Source organism: Dendropsophus ebraccatus, chromosome 3 (assembly GCF_027789765.1).
Source record: "Dendropsophus ebraccatus isolate aDenEbr1 chromosome 3, aDenEbr1.pat, whole genome shotgun sequence".
NCBI classification, from domain to species: Eukaryota; Metazoa; Chordata; class Amphibia; order Anura; family Hylidae; genus Dendropsophus; species Dendropsophus ebraccatus.
This window is the reverse complement of record NC_091456.1, coordinates 191,624,526-191,640,473: the sequence shown is the minus strand read 5'-3', so window position 1 is coordinate 191,640,473 and position 15,948 is coordinate 191,624,526. Positions and strand designations below refer to the sequence as shown.

At 48.9% G+C, this 15,948-nt stretch overlaps 1 protein-coding gene across 1 annotated transcript; it reads right to left on the bottom strand.

Annotated features, from left to right (window-relative positions):
- Positions 1–8,192: 8,192 nt before the first annotated feature.
- On the bottom strand, positions 8,193–15,667 carry LOC138786765 (oocyte zinc finger protein XlCOF22-like). Its single transcript, XM_069963800.1, has 5 exons — positions 15,655–15,667; positions 15,432–15,504; positions 15,205–15,299; positions 14,903–15,014; positions 8,193–9,468 (listed from the first exon to the last, which is right to left on the bottom strand). Exons 2-5 carry the CDS (start codon positions 15,466–15,468, stop codon positions 8,333–8,335), a joined length of 1,380 nt encoding a protein of 459 aa, XP_069819901.1. The 5' UTR covers positions 15,469–15,504; positions 15,655–15,667; the 3' UTR covers positions 8,193–8,332.
- Positions 15,668–15,948: the final 281 nt, after the last annotated feature.

Sequence of the window (15,948 nt, the reverse complement as noted above, 5' to 3'; positions counted from 1 at the left end):
TGGCGCCGCAATGATGAGGCGACCTGAGTCGTCTGCCTCAGGCGGCGCCACTAGCTGTCATCATGGGGGCGGCATTCAGTGGCAGATTATAACATGGGCGGTTCGGGCGGCCGCCCACATTATAATCCGCCACTGATTGTACCATGTACCGGAGTCCCCCCGCGCCCGGACAGCATCTGTAATTAGATGCTGTGAGCAGGGGAGACTGTATTCATAAGTGCAGCACTGTAATGAATCAGCCGCGCGGTGCTGTTACTACAGCGCGGCGCTTATGAATACAGTCTCCCCCGCTCCCAGCATCTAATTACAGATGCTGTCCAGGCGCGGGGGGACTCCGGTACATGCATTCCACGTCCGTGATCCTTCAGGATCACGGAACGTGGAATGCAACCTTAGTCCCCCGGCTGATGTGCGGCTGCCGGGGGTGTCCCATCCTGTCCCCGGCAGCGCGCGCATCAGAGAGCATCAGGGAGCTCTCTGATGCGCGCGCTGCCGGGGACAGGACGGGACACCCCCGGCAGCCACGCATCAGCCGGGACCAGACCAGAAGGGCTCGACGGGGGAACGGATGGCAGGTGAGTTATGTGCTGTTTTTTGCTTTATCTGCTGTGCAGGGGGGGGGGGGGGGGGTCTGAGGGGAGAGGGGGACCATCTATAAGGGAAAGGGCAGAGGGGGACCATCTATAAGGGGGAGGGGAAAGAGGGGGACCATCTATAAGGGGGGGGAAAGAGGGGGACCATCTATAAGGGAAAGGGCAGAGAGGGACCATCTATAAGGGGGGAGGGGAAAGAGGGGGACCATCTATTAGAGGGGGACCATCTATAAGGGAGGGGGGAAAGAGGGGGACCATCTATTAGAGGGGGACCATCTATAAGGGAGGGGGAAGAGGGGGACCATCTATAAGGGAGGGGGACCATCTATAAGGGAGGGGGGAGAGGGACCATCTATAAGGGAGGGGGGAGAGGGACCATCTATAAGGGAGGGGAGAGAGGGGGACCATCTATAAGGGAGGGGGGAGAGGGGGACCATCTATAAGGGAGAGGGGACCATCTATAAGGGGGGGAAGAGGGGGACCATCTATAAGGGGGGGGGAGAGGGGGACCATCTATAAGGGAGGGGGGAGAGGGGGACCATCTATAAGGGGGAGGAGAGGGGGACCATCTATAAGGGAGAGGGGACCATCTATAAGGGGGGGAAGAGGGGGACCATCTCCTAAAAGATCAGCACCCTCCTCTCCTGACATCCTCTGTGCTGCTGGGACTTCTCCTATAGGATTAGCACCCTCCTCTCCTGACATCCTCTGTGCTGCTGGGACCTCTCCTATAGGATTAGCCCCCTCCTCTCCTGACATCCTCTGTGCTGCTGGGACCTCTCCTATAGGATTAGCACCCTCCTCTCCTGACCTCCTCTGTGCTGCTGTGACCTCCCCTATAAGATCAGCCCCCTCCTCTCCTGACATCCTCTGTGCAGCAAGGGACCAAACATTATGTTTATTGGGGACAGCAGTGGGGGGGGGGGGGCAGTAGTGGATTATAATGTGGGCGGATTGACGGGGGGGGGGGGGGGGTGTCATCCTATAGTTCGCCTCGGGCAGCAGAGAGGCTAGAATCACCCCTGAGGACAGTCAGCTGGTAAATTGGGTGGAGGTGGAAGTGAGACACTGGAAGGTGGTAGTGGCAGCCACCTGGATGGTGCAGCTGAACTGGATGATTACTACTGGGTCTACTAATAAGTCATAGGTCTAGGTTCCCCTACCCGTCCCTTCTCCGTATGTCTCCCCCATTGTCTTGCCGATGTGTGTCTGCCGTCTGTACACAGATGGTGATTGAATTTCTTTTTTGAGGTTGTGTGAGCCGGATGGCTTATTTATTGTTATAATTTTATTTTCTGAAATACATATATCTGAGGAACCAACAACTGGCCAGGTATAAGTACTGAGTGTGACACCACCAGCATCGGGTGGGGATGAACATGAGTGGGCACTTGGAAGAGCTGGTCGGAATGTCCACATGTATGCTATGATGCCTGAAGAATGTATCATTACCGCGTCATTAGGCGTTGTCTAAGCACATCTTCGGTTCTTTACAAGATACTCCTGATGGAGACAGGCTTTCCCGGAGGACATGCCAGAGCACTACCGCTTGAGACAAACGGAACACGTGGCAGCTGGTCCGGGCAGAACAGATGGTAAGGGTGGTCAAACAGACAGTACAGGCAAATAGACAAAGGACATACCGGATGCAGGTGACAGATGCTGGAGACGAAGACACAGGTGAATGCAGGTAATTTGGTTCAGGAACGGGGAACTGGTACAAACACGGGTTGAGTCAGGTTCATACTCAGGAGGGGAACATGCAGGGCATAGGGCAAGATAGCAGGAACACTAGGACACAGGAAATAGAACGGAAAATGTAGGATTACTGGGGATTCTGCTGCTTGGCTATCTGGAGGTAGGTCAAGTTCTTATGGTCGGTGTAGATTATTACCAGAACCTCACCCCTTCATCAGGTATCTCTATTCCTCCCGGGCCAACTTGATTGTAGGTAACTCCCAGTCCCCGATGGTGTTGTTCCTCTCAGCAGACAGCAGTAACACTAGGAATCAGAAGGCTGCATTCCCACGTTCCTTGATCCTGACGGATCACGGACATGGAATGCATGTACCGGAGTCCCCCCGCGCCCGGACAGCATCTGTAATTAGATGCTGGGAGCGGGGGAGACTGTATTCATAAGCACAATTCATAAGCATAAGAATACAGTCTAATTACAGATGCTGTCCGGGCTCGGGGGGACTCCGGTACATGCATTCCATGTCCGTGATCCGTCAGGATCACGGAACGTGGGAATGCAGCCGAACAGAAAATGTAGTAACACCGGAAAAGGTAAGAACAGATACAGAAACTCAAGAATACCTGCTCAGCAAAATAGCAGAGGGACCTTAGCAGGACCGTATGACTTCAATGCTTAGGGAAGGCACATGTGCAGGAAGCCTCCTTATATACCTAAGCCACAGGTGGGGATAATTAAGGCACTGAACCTTTAAATCCAGAGAGGGTGCCCATGTGTGCCTTGGTGGTGAGCAAGAGGATGGCAACTGGCCACCGTTACAGTCCTCCCCCTCTTTGGTGCAAGGAAAAGAACTTCAACAGAGCATGAGCATGAATGTTCTACTCTGGCTCCGACAATGTCTTTTCTGGGCCACAATGTTTCCAATCCACAAGGAGGTACCACTTGCTTTTGACAACCTCAAAGTCCAAAATATCCTTGTGTGAGGAAAAGGGAGTATGGTTCATCAATATATTGATATAACTATATATCAATAAAGCCCATGGCTCACCATCTGCCAGGAAGCCATACTCCGCAGGGGGGCCTAGTGTCCAGAGCCCTCCAGGTCCCTAAGTGTAAAAATTATCACTCCTGAAGGCCAACAGGCATCCAAAAACTCTGATAATAAATCCCCCTACCTAGATCAGAGCAAATATCTCCAGACTGAGTGGCACCATAATTCCATAATGAGTTATAGAATTTCCCTGCAGCCTGGCCATATTGAAAAGTATATTTTCTGAATCGTCTGACCCACCCGAACGTCCCTCTGCGTCTTACTCCTCTCTGGGAGCCCGGGATAGGGAGATACGGAGAACTGGTAGACCGAGCTGGGTAAAGGAGTCGTGTTTGGTCTCCAAACGTCCTAGGGGCCCAGCCAGACCCAATGGTACCAGAACCATCTCCCTATGACCCGGTGTTAGGAAGATATGACTCACTTTGGGGTTATAGGGGTTTTGGGCTGTAAGCCCAAGGGGGAGTAGCTGAGACCAGCCCACACCTGGGAGGGGGGCGTGTCGGCCAGGTGTATATATCCCAGGGGCTAGGCAGGACCCATTGTTCTTTGTCCAGGGAGGCCATGACGATAGGTCGGAGAAGTTCCTGAAAAACCAACGCAGCAAGCACACGCCTCCCATGCTTCACTTTACCACCCAAATTACGGTAACGACCAATTGCTAAAACTGTCTGTGCTACCACCTGTACTTTGTCTCTGACCACTGTATATATTATTCTGTGTATATTGTGTGTTGTTTAGTGCGCCCTTAAGGCAATTAAATATCCTATTTAATCTGTGGTCGTTCTTTTGTCTCGATCAACGTACCCACACGCCCTTGTTCGCAAGCTAACGCTATCACTCGGGGCGGGCTTCTGGCCCGATATAGTATTATTATATCTTAACGAGAAGCTGGTGGCAGCTTTACCAGTCTTCCTGTGCCCACGTGGACAGGGTGGCAGTGTAAATCAATACCCAGCTGACCTCCCGTACTCCGGGTGGAGTGTGGGACGTCACACCTTGACTTTAAACTTCTCATCAGGACCAACTGAAACTGGAACATCTGTAGGTGAACCTGGAGAACCTGTTATGGATTAGCAGTTTGAGCAGTGATACGTGAAAGGAGTTAGGAATCTGCAAGGTGGGTGGTAGCTTCAAATTGTAGGTGACCAGATTTATCTTTTGTAGTACCTCAAAGGGGCCTAGAATGTGTCAAGCACACTGGCCGATGGCACATGCAGTCAAATGTTCCAAGAGGAGAGCTAGACCTTGTCTCCTGGCTGAAACTGGGGAGCTGGCCTCATTTTGATATCCACATTCCTTTTTTTGTTGGCCACGGACTTTGCCAAGATGTTCATAGTCAATGCCAAATTTGTAAGAATTCTTGAGCTTTGACATTGGCATCTGGGAACTGGCACAGGTAGTGGAACCTGAGGTTAAAAACAGAGAGGCGCCAGATGACTCAGTTGAAGGTAAGCCTTCAACTCATGATTCACTCGGTCTACTTGGCTGTTGGTCTGTGGATGGTACACCGAGGAATAGTCCAGCTTTATATCCAAGAATAGACAAAGTACTCTCCAGAACCTAGACGTGGACTGGATGCCACAGTCAGACACAATGGTGAACGTCAGACTATGCAACCTAAAAATTTGCTCCACAAATAGATGGGTAAACTTGATAGCGGACGAGAACCCTTGCAAAGAGATGAAATGTGCTATCTTAGAGAACCGGTCTACCACTACCCAGATCACTGTATAACCGGTAGAGGGGGACAGATCGGTAATGAAATCCATCCCAAGATGTTACCAGGTAGTCTCTGGAAGCAGAAATGGTAAGAGAAGACCAGAAGGTTTGGCTTGAGGGGTCTTATTTTGAGCACATACTGCAAAAGCAGAGACGTAGTCCAGCACATCCCTCTAGACTAGGCTACCAGAAATGCCTGGAGATGAGTTTCAGAGTCTTGCGTTGACCTGGATGACCAGTGATCTTGGAGTCATGTCTCCAGACCAGAACTCGCTTTCTCCTATCTTCCCAGATTAAACGTCCCTCAACTATGCCGGGTGCAGCAGTGACGATCCGGGGAGGGTCTATAATGTGTTGTTGTTCCTCCTCTAGATATGACACACCAAAGGACCGGTACAGAGTATCTGCTTGGGTATTCTTCTCTGCAGGTTGATAATAGAGATCATAGTCAAAGCACGAGAAAAATGGGGCCCTTGACACGGATTCAGGCACTTGGCTGTCTGTAGGTACCGTGTTTCACCGAAAATAAGACTGTGTCATATCTCTTTCCCCCAAAAAGCAGGCCGGAGGGAGAGAAATAAGACGTCCTGCCTGGAATACTCACCGGAAGAGAACATCAGCAGCATAACATGCGGCGTGCTAGTGGCCTGACGTGTGGTGGGGTGACGTATGGTGGCAGAGCTGAGCTCCAGGACGTGCGGAGGATCTGGGGGCCATGGACCAGGCTGTCTGCGGTGCTGGTTTCAGAGGTCCACAAGTGGATTAGGTGAGTCCTGGGTGGCGGCAGGCAGCCTTACTTTCGGGGGGTTGCCCTAGTTTAGAGTAGGGGGGTGCCTTAGTTTAGGCTAGAGGGTAGAGTAGCTGGGGCAGTGCTTCTCAAACATTTTCTACTGGAGCCTCACCCAACAGACCAAGGCAATGCCTGAGCCTCACCGGACTGACCAAGAGGATTCTGGGCCTCACTATCTGTGGCAAAAGTCCATTTAAAAGCTGAAAATAATTCTAGGGCTACCTTTTACCCATCTCCCAAGCTCTATATACTTATAAATTAGTACAAAATATATTAATAATGTTGCTAAAATGGAGATTTTTGCAAACAGCAAAAGGACTGTGCAGATCATTGTTGCTTTTGTGAAAACTGCCTCTCCAGCTGGGCCTCACCAACAACTAGAGGGCGCCTCACTGTTTGAGAAGCACTGAGCTGGGGTGTCTTATTTTAGGAGGGTGTTCTATTTTCGGGGAAACACGGTAGGTCAAGTTCTTATTGTCGGTGTAGATTATTACCAGTACCTCGCTCCCTTCAACAGGTGGGTGGGCCTGGTCTTCTTCCTCTTTGCTGTCTTCTACAGCAGTAAATGGCAGAGGAAAAGGCTGCTGGCATCACATGGGGGGAGATTTATCAAAGGATGTAAAATTTAGACTGGTGCAAACTACTCACAGCAACCAATCACAGCTCAGCTTTAGGCAGTGCTGAAAGGAAAGCTGAGCTGTGATTGGTTGCTGTGGGCAGTTTGCACCAGTCTAAATTTTACACCCTTTGATAAATCTCCCCCATGGTGTCCAGCTTGCTCAGCCCTGATTGGCTGAGCAAGCTAGAAGCCATGTGATGCGCTCCATGAAATTAAAAGGCTGCAGGTGCTCATGCACACCAGCATCCTTTTCTCTCCCATTCACTGCTCCGCAACCTGGAAGTGAGGGAGATCTAAAGACAGCAGAGGGAGAGGACAGGGACGCGGACGGCGGGAGATTCAAGCGGCGATAGTCACTGGAGGGATGGTAAGTATATACGCTGTGTGTGTCTGTGTTTTTTTGGTCTGCTGGAGTACTCCTTTAAGAATACGCTGGCGTTGCCCCAATGTCCCAATCGGCTGAAGAGTAGAGATGAGCGAGTACTGCTTGATCGAATAGGTATTCGATCAAGTAGTACACTATTCAAAATACTTGTTTTTAATCAAAAGCGAAGTAAAAATTCGATTCCCCTCCCAGCTGGAGGGCTCAACTCAAGGGCCTAAACTCCATTTTGGAGGGCTCAACTTATTTTTTGTGAATGCTCATCCCAATTGGTATTAATAATTTTGGTGCCTTCTGGCTTTCCTACCTTCAATAATTAGGCTTTCATGCACAATTACATCAGGGTGTGGCATTTCAACTTTCAATCAAAATCTTGCTATTTTAGTAGGATCCTTGTGTTGTCCATTTAGAACTATTTTATCTCTGGATAAAAACTTCTTGAGGGTATCCACTGCCTTCCTGTCATTTTGTAGCTGTTTTAAAGGCAGAAGCCAGTAGGTCGGTAAAGGCCACTTTATCGGCTGTTTTTTAAATCTTCAAATTAACTTGAATTCAACTCAATCTTTCATTTACCTTTTTCTTTTATAAATCAAATCGAATGGGAATGTTGGAGGGATCACCTCAAGGGCCACAAAATAAATTTTTGGAGGACTCACTTCAAGGGCGTGCTAATTTTCTTTATGCATTTAGGTTAAAGAAGTTACCGTTTAGCAGGCAGGATCAATCAGGTTGGTAGAGGCGGTAGTAGTGGGTGGTTTTTCCATGAAATTCAATTTAAATTGGCCTTCTCTTAGATACTCCTTAAGGCTATGTTCACACTACGTAAGTTTCCGGCCGTAGCGCGCTCCGTGAATAAGCGGACGGTGATTTACGTAGTTTGCGTACAATGGAAAGTATAGGATCTACGGCTGCACAGTTCACACTACGTAAGAACTTACGCCCGGATCGTACGTGGCGGCGTAAAAAATGAACCAGACCATTGTTTCGGGACGGAAATGCTGTAACTTACGCCTGTAGCATAACATGCCGTACGTAGTGGCGATTTCTTCATTTTTACACTTTGATTTGCCGATCCAAAAGGTTCTGTGGGGTGTCCGGGGCTAGCCGAAGATATCCAAGTAAAATACCGCTGTCAAGATCGCTACGTACGCTGCAGACAATGGAGTCTCGGCAGATGACAGAGAGGCAGCTGCTCTATTCACTGTCTATGGGCACTTTCCTCTGCTGTATCTGGTGCTCCCATAGACCATGCACATGTGCAACCTGCCATTCCATTCCTACTGAAGACTTGGGTTCCCACTCTGGGGATCTAAGTAGTCGGATACAGATAGAAAACAAGTGCTTTTACTTGGCATACTACTTTAATGTCTGACAAACCATACGGGTTAAGTTACTTTTATTCTTACTGCATTTCTTACCAAAAATAACCTGTGAATTCTTTGATGAATTTAAACATGAAAGACATTTTCCATATATAAAACATCAAACCGACTTCTCCGCGGTGTGAATTCTCTCGTGTCTAACAAGATAGGATTTATCGGAAAAACATTTTCCACATTCTGAACATAAATATGGCTTCTTCCCTGCGTGACTTTTCTCGTGTCTAACAAGAGCTGATTTACATGAAAAACATTTACCACATTCTGAACACGGATATGGTTTCTCACCTGTGTGACTTCTCTTATGTATAGCGATACGTGATTTTCTAGTAAAACATTTCCCACATTCTGAACATGAATATGGCTTCTCTCCGGTGTGACTTCTTTTATGTTTAACCAGATCTGATTTACTTGTAAAATATTTCCCACATTCTGAACATGAATATGGCTTCTCACCTGTGTGACTTCTCTCATGTAGAGCAAGATTTGATCTATCTGTGAAACATTTCCCACATTCTGAACATGAATAAGGCTTCTCTCCTGTGTGATATCTCTGATGTATCACAAGATTTGATTTATCTATAAAACACTTACCACATTCTGAACATAGATATGGCTTCTCTCCTGTGTGACTTCTGTGATGTATAACAAGATGAGATTTACTTATAAAACGTTTCCCACATTCTGAACATGAATATGGCTTCTCTCCTATGTGACTTCTCTCATGTCTAACAAGATGAGATTTATTTGTAAAACATCTCCCACATTCTCTACATGAAAATGGTTTCTCTCCTGTATGACTTCTTGCATGTTTAATAACCTGTGATTTACTTATAAAGCATTTGCCACATTCTGAACATGAATATAGCTTTTTCCCTGAGTGACTTCTCTCATGTCTAAAAAGAGCTGATTGAGTTATAAAACATTTCCCACATTCTAAACATGAATATGGACTCTGTCCAGTGTGAACTCTTCTGTGTGTAAAATAAGCTGATCTTTTTGTGAATCCTTTTCCGCATTCACCACACTGAATCCTTTTCCCCCTTTTCTGACCCGTCCTTGTGGTAATACTGTGTGATTGGTCAGGAGGATTATATGATAGATCTGTAGTGTGAGGTCCTGGATCTACAGTAAGGGGGAGGAGGGTTTCTCCTGAAGAGTGCTGCTCCACAGCTTCAGCTTCTTCTTTATAATTCAGACATAACATGGAGTCTCCCTCAGAGATATAACCGTGATTTCCTGTCAGGGTAAAAAATAGATTTTAATTTTTTTTCAAACCACAAAAAGTAGTGAAGTTTATGAAATGATGTAGTGGGTGGAAGCACATGTATAATGTAAGGGCAGAGGAGATGGACAGAGTGGAAGCACATGTATAATGTAAGGGGGGAGGTGATGGAGCGGGTGGAAGCACATGTATAATGTAAGGGGGGAGGTGATGGAGCGGGTGGAAGCACATGTATAATGTAAGGGCAGAGGAGATGGATGGGTGGAAGCACATGTATAATGTAAGGAGGAGGATATGGAGGGGTGGAAGCACATGTATAATGTAAGGAGGAGGATATGGAGGGGTGGAAGCACATGTATAATGTAAGGAGGAGGAGATGGAGCGGGTGGAAGCACATGTATAATGTAAGGGGGGAGGAGATGGAGCGGGTGGAAGCACATGTATAATGTAAGGGCAGAGGAGGTGGATGGGTGGAAGCACATGTATAATGTAAGGGGGGAGGAGATGGAGCGGGTGGAAGCACATGTATAATGTAAGGGGGGAGGAGATGGAGCGGGTGGAAGCACATGTATAATGTAAGGGCAGAGGAGGTGGATGGGTGGAAGCACATGTATAATGTAAGGGGGGAGGAGATGGAGGAGTGGAAGCACATGTATAATGTAAGGGCAGAGGAGATGGATGGGTGAAGGCACATGTATAATGTAAGGGGGAGGATATGGAGGGGTGGAAGCACATGTATAATGTAAGGGGGAGGAGATGGATGGGTGGAAGCACATGTATAATGTAAGGGGGGAGGAGATGGAGGGGGTGGAAGCACATGTATAATGTAAGGGGGGAGGAGATGGAGGGGGTGGAAGCACATGTATAATGTAAGGGGGGAGGAGATGGAGGGGGTGGAAGCACATGTATAATGTAAGGGGGGAGGAGATAGAGGGGTGGAAGCACATGTATAATGTAAGGGGGGAGAAGATGGAGGGGGTGGAAGCACATGTATAATGTAAGGACGGAGGAGATGGAGCAGGTGGAAGCACATGTATAATGTAAGGGGGGAGGAGATGGAGGGGGTGGAAGCACATGTATAACGTAAGGAGGGAGGAGATGGAGCGGGTGGAAGCACATGTATAATGTAAGGACAGAGGAGATGGAGCGGGTGGAAGCACATGTATAATGTAAGGACGGAGGAGATGGAGGAGTGGAAGCACATGTATAATGTAAGGACGGAGGAGATGGAGGGGGTGGAAGCCAGTGGCGGATTATAATGTGGGCGGTTTGGGCGGCCGCCCGGGGCCCACGCCGCCCACATTAAGATCTTGCATAGCAGCGCCAGCAGCACATCACTTTCGGGGCCCAATGGGCCCCCGAGTGATGTTCTGCTGTGGCGCGCTGTCGTCGGAGTCCGCCGCGGCACCGCCCCCTCTCTCCGTTCCCGTCTTTGCGGTGCCCGTACTTCTCTCCTGGCGGCGTGATGACGTCACATCCTGCGCGCCGCCAAGCAGAGAAGTTCGGGCGCCGCGGGGCTGCACTGTGAGCTTCCGGCCTGCTCTCTCTGCCGGAAGCTCACCCTGGCTCCCTGCCGCCCGAATATACCCCCTGCCACCCGGCTGTACCCCTTGCCCCTTAGCTGCTCTCCATGCCGCCCCATCTTCTCCCCCTGCTGCTACCCCCATCATCTTCTCCCCCTGCTGCTACCCCCATCATCTTCTCCCCCTGCTGCCACCCACATCATCACCCCCTGCTGCCACCCCCATCATCTTCTCCCCCTGCTGCTACCCCCATCATCTCCCCCTGCTGCCACCCCCATCATCTTCTCCCCCTGCTGCCACCCCCATCATCTTCTACTCCTGCTGCTACCCCCATCATCTTCTCCCCCTGCTGCCACCCCCATCATCTTCTCCCCCTGCTGCCACCCCCATCATCTTCTCCCCCTGCTGATACCCCCATCATCTTCTCCCCCTGCTGCCACCCCCATCATCTTCTCCCCCTGCTGCTACCCCCATCATCTTCTCCCCCTGCTGCTACCCCCATCATCTTCTCCCCCTGCTGCTACCCCCATCATCTTCTCCCCCTGCTGCTAACCCCATCATCTTCTCCCCCTGCTGCCACCCCCATCATCTTCTCCCCCTGCTGCCACCCCCATCATCTTCTCCCCCTGCTGCCACCCCCATCATCTTCTCCCCCTGCTGCCACCCCCATCATCTTCTACTCCTGCTGCTACCCCCATCATCTTCTCCCCCTGCTGCCACCCCATCATCTTCTCCCCCTGCTGCCACCCCCATCATCTTCTCCCCCTGCTGCCACCCCCATCATCTTCTCCCCCTGCTGCTACCCTTCATCATCTGCTGCCACCCCCATCATCTTCTCCCCCTGCTGCTACCCTTCATCATCTTCTCCCCCTGCTGCTACCCTTCATCATCTTCTCCTCCTGCTGCCACCCCCATCATCTTCTCCCCCTGCTGCTACCCCCCATCATCTTTTCCCCCTGCTGCTACCCTTCATCATCTTCTCCTCCTGCTGCTACCCTTCATCATCTTCTCCTCCCGCTGCCACCCCCATCATCTTTTCCCCCTGCTGCTACCCCCATCATGTTCACCCCCTGCTGCTTCCCTGCCTTCCCAGCTTCCCCCCCCCCCTCCCCGGCCTCATTTGCCCCAGCTTCTCCCCCTGTCGCCCCAGCTGCCTCCCTTCCCCAGTCACCCCCAGCTCCCCGCCTGCAGTTGAGTTGGGGCCGGAGAAGTCTTCATGATGCTGCGCCAAATAGAGAGGAAAGGAAAAAGTGAGCGACGGCAATCGGAGAAGACGTCACCTGTGAGTCATTAGTAACTGCACTGTAATCACTTATAGGCTGGGTTCACACACAGTATATTTCAGTCAGTATTGTGGTCCTCATAGCAACCAAAACCAGGAGTGGATAGAAAACACAGAAAGGATCTATTTACACAATGGTGTAATTGAGTGGATGGTCGCCATTTAATGGCAAATATTTGCTGTTATTTTAAAACAATGGCTGTTATATTGAAATAATGGACGTTATTTACTGTTATATGACGGCCATCCACTCAATTACAACATTGTGTCAACAGATCCTTTCTGTGTTTTCCATCCACTCCTGGTTTTGGTTGCTATGAGGACCTGACATGAGGACCAAATACAGCCTGAAATATACATAGTGTGAACCCAGCCCTATAGTGTGCAGAGCCTGTGTACCATTGGGGTCTAAATGGGTCAGTGTTTTGTTTGCGGTAGTGTACTGACACAGCCCCGGGGTCACTACAGTACACTAGCGAAAACTTTTAAACTAGAACCCAACTACAACTGCAGGCACTACAACTCCCAGCATATTATGAGGGCTGCAGACTGTCAGTACATGCTGGGAGTTGTAGTGCATGTAGCTGTTGTAGTTTGGTCCTAGGTGCATTATACACTGGATTCTTTGTGGCATATAAGAATACATAGATCTGTGGGGGCTCAGTGCAGGGAAGTGACCCCAGAACATCACTAATAGGGGATAGAACAAAAACATCCCCCCTATCCCCTATTAGTGATGTTCTGGGGTCACTTATATATACTGATCCCCCTCAGACCTCTGTATTCTTATATACCCCACACAGCCTGCTGGGGTGGCTGGGGGGGGGGGGGGGGGGCCCAGGTTGGGTGGACAGCCCGGGGCCCAGGGTACATTTAATCCGCCACTGGTGGAAGCACATGTATAATGTAAGGACGGAGGAGATGGAGGAGTGGAAGCACATGTATAATGTAAGGACGGAGGAGATGGAGGAGTGGAAGCACATGTATAATGTAAAGGTGGAGGAGATGGAGGGGGTTGAAGCACATGTATAATGTAAGGACAGAGGAGATGGAGCGGGTGGAAGCACATGTATAATGTAAGGGCAGTGGAGATGGAGGGGGTGGAAGCACATGTATAATGTAAGGGGGGAGGAGATTGAGCGGGTGGAAGCACATGTATAATGTAAGGGCAGAGGTAAAACTGACCTGTTATCTATGTTCCTCAAGTCAGTACAAATACAACAATAGGAAACTAGTATAACATTTATTTAATTTGACGGCCTTTAAAAAATTAAAACCTTTTTAAGAAACTAAATGTGTTTAAATGTCTATTCCCTCCTTATAACGCTGTTATCTTTTGCTTTATTCCCTCCTTATAACGCTGTTATCTTTTGCTTTATTCCCTCCTTATAACGCTGTTATCCTTTGCTCCATTCCCAGGCTTATAGCGCTTTTATCCTTTGGTCTATGGGGCTGTGTGAGGTGTCATTTTTTGCGCCATGATCTGTACTTTCTATTGGTACCTTGATTACGTATATTCCACTTTTTGATCACTTTTTATTACAATTGTTCTGAATTCTATGGAACCAAAATTAGCAATTTTGCTCTTTGGCAGTTTTTGCCTCTTACCCCGTTTACCATGTGGGATCAGGAATGTGATCATTTAATAGTTCTGGTGATTCCACACGCAGCAATACCAAACATGCTTATATTTTTATATTTATAAAATGGGAAAAGGGGGGGAGGGTGATTTAAATTTTTATTATGGGATGGAATTTTTTTGTTAATGATTTTGTTTTTTTGTTAATGTTTTTATTTACTTTTTTAACAGTAATTTGTAGCCCCCTAGGAGACTTCTGCACTGATCTCCCATAGCTAGTATATACACACTGCATTGATCCATGAGATCAGTGCTCTATTACTATGGGCTGCTGGAGCTCAGAACAATCGAATGACGAGTTTGGATCGGAGTCAGTACGATGCTGAGGCCCGGCCCGGGCAGAAGTATGGATCTGCCGCTCTGCGATCACATTGCAAGGGGGCAATCCCTCCACTAGGGATGGGGCTTTTGCAGGCACTTAAATGTCTAAAAAGCAGGTGCAGCTAATAGCCTCTAGGAGCATGGCAGTTGAAACACGGGTTTCCGCATGATGCCCTCTCTGAATCCCCCCCAAGGGTGTGATAAGGTACGGGTACGTTATCGGTCTTTAACAGGTTAAAAAAAAAAATCTTACTTTAGTGCCCCCAGTGGACTAAAGTGAGCAATACCATGATTGCTTATAGGGATCAATGCAAAATATATGTATCACACTGATCCATCATAAAGCGGCTGCAGCAGACAAGAGGAAGCAATGTCGGGTGTCAGGCAGCCCCGGAGGACACAAATGCAGGTTACACAACGCTATCAGATTATATAGCGGCAGCTGCCACAGCTAGTGACAGCAGCGGGAGAAGAGAGCGCACCATTTTTACAGTGAGTCTAGTGCCGCTCTAGAAAGGAAAAAAGGTAGGTGGAGGTCCCTGGTAACTCATTACTGCCCAGTGATCGAGAGGACGGAGGCTTCTCACTGTGTCACCCACCAGGAGATGAGAAATCTGTGATGCTAGAGGATATAGGGGGATGAGAAGTGTGTAATATACCCTGCTCCATCCATTATACCATACCTGGGGTAGCAGCTCCCGGCATCTCCTCTTTCACCTCACGCGGGGTATCGGCCCTAAACCTCTCTTCTTCTGCTTCATCCCCCACTTTAATATTAGTCACCTGATCTCCCCCCTGATGGGACATATAGAACAATTCAGTACAATCCAGCAGACTGGAGGGAAAATCTAACACATCAACATAAGAAACCAGCAAAATATATCTATCAGCATCACATCTATTAGTGCAGGAGCAAAAAGCTGCCAGCTTTACCCCAACAGGGGGCGCTATAGAGATATAGTGCTTTAGGATCGGCCTCATTTACCTGCTGATTGTCTGCTGAGACATTTCCCTCTGGACAGTCCTGGGAATACATAGGACTGGGACATCTCTCTGGTGGATTTCTGTCACTGCCTCCATCTGTAGAGAACACACAGGGAGCCAATCCATTATACACTGCTACATGTGATAAGGAGGAGCAGAGGATGATGGGAAGAGTAGTATCTAGGGGACCCTCACCCCTGCTTTAGAATCAGAAAGGTCTCCTCTTACCTTGTGATGTGAGGCCAGGCCGCTGATCCTCCATCATGAGCTGCTGCTCCCCCCCGGTACAGATCCTTATGTCCTGATTCAGAAAGGGAAAAGTTATATCACACATATCACAATGTAACATCCGTCCTCCTGTAAGCTTATCTTACTGTTGGGGGGGGGGGGGGGGGGGGGGGTCACACACTGATAGTGACACAATGTAACATCCCTCCTCCTGTAAGCTTACCTTACTGCTGGGGTCACACACTGATAGTGACACAATGTAACATCCCTCCTCCTGTAAAATTATCTTACTGTTGGGGGGGGAAGGTGTCACACACTGATAGTGACACAATGTAACATCCCTCCTCCTGTAAGCTTACCTTACTGGTGGGGTCACACACTAATAGTGACACAATGTAACATCCCTCCTCCTGTAAGCTTACCTTACTGCTGGGGTCACACACTGATAGTAACACAATGTAACATCCCTCCTCCTGTAAGCTTACCTTACTGCTGGGGTCACACTGATAGTAACACA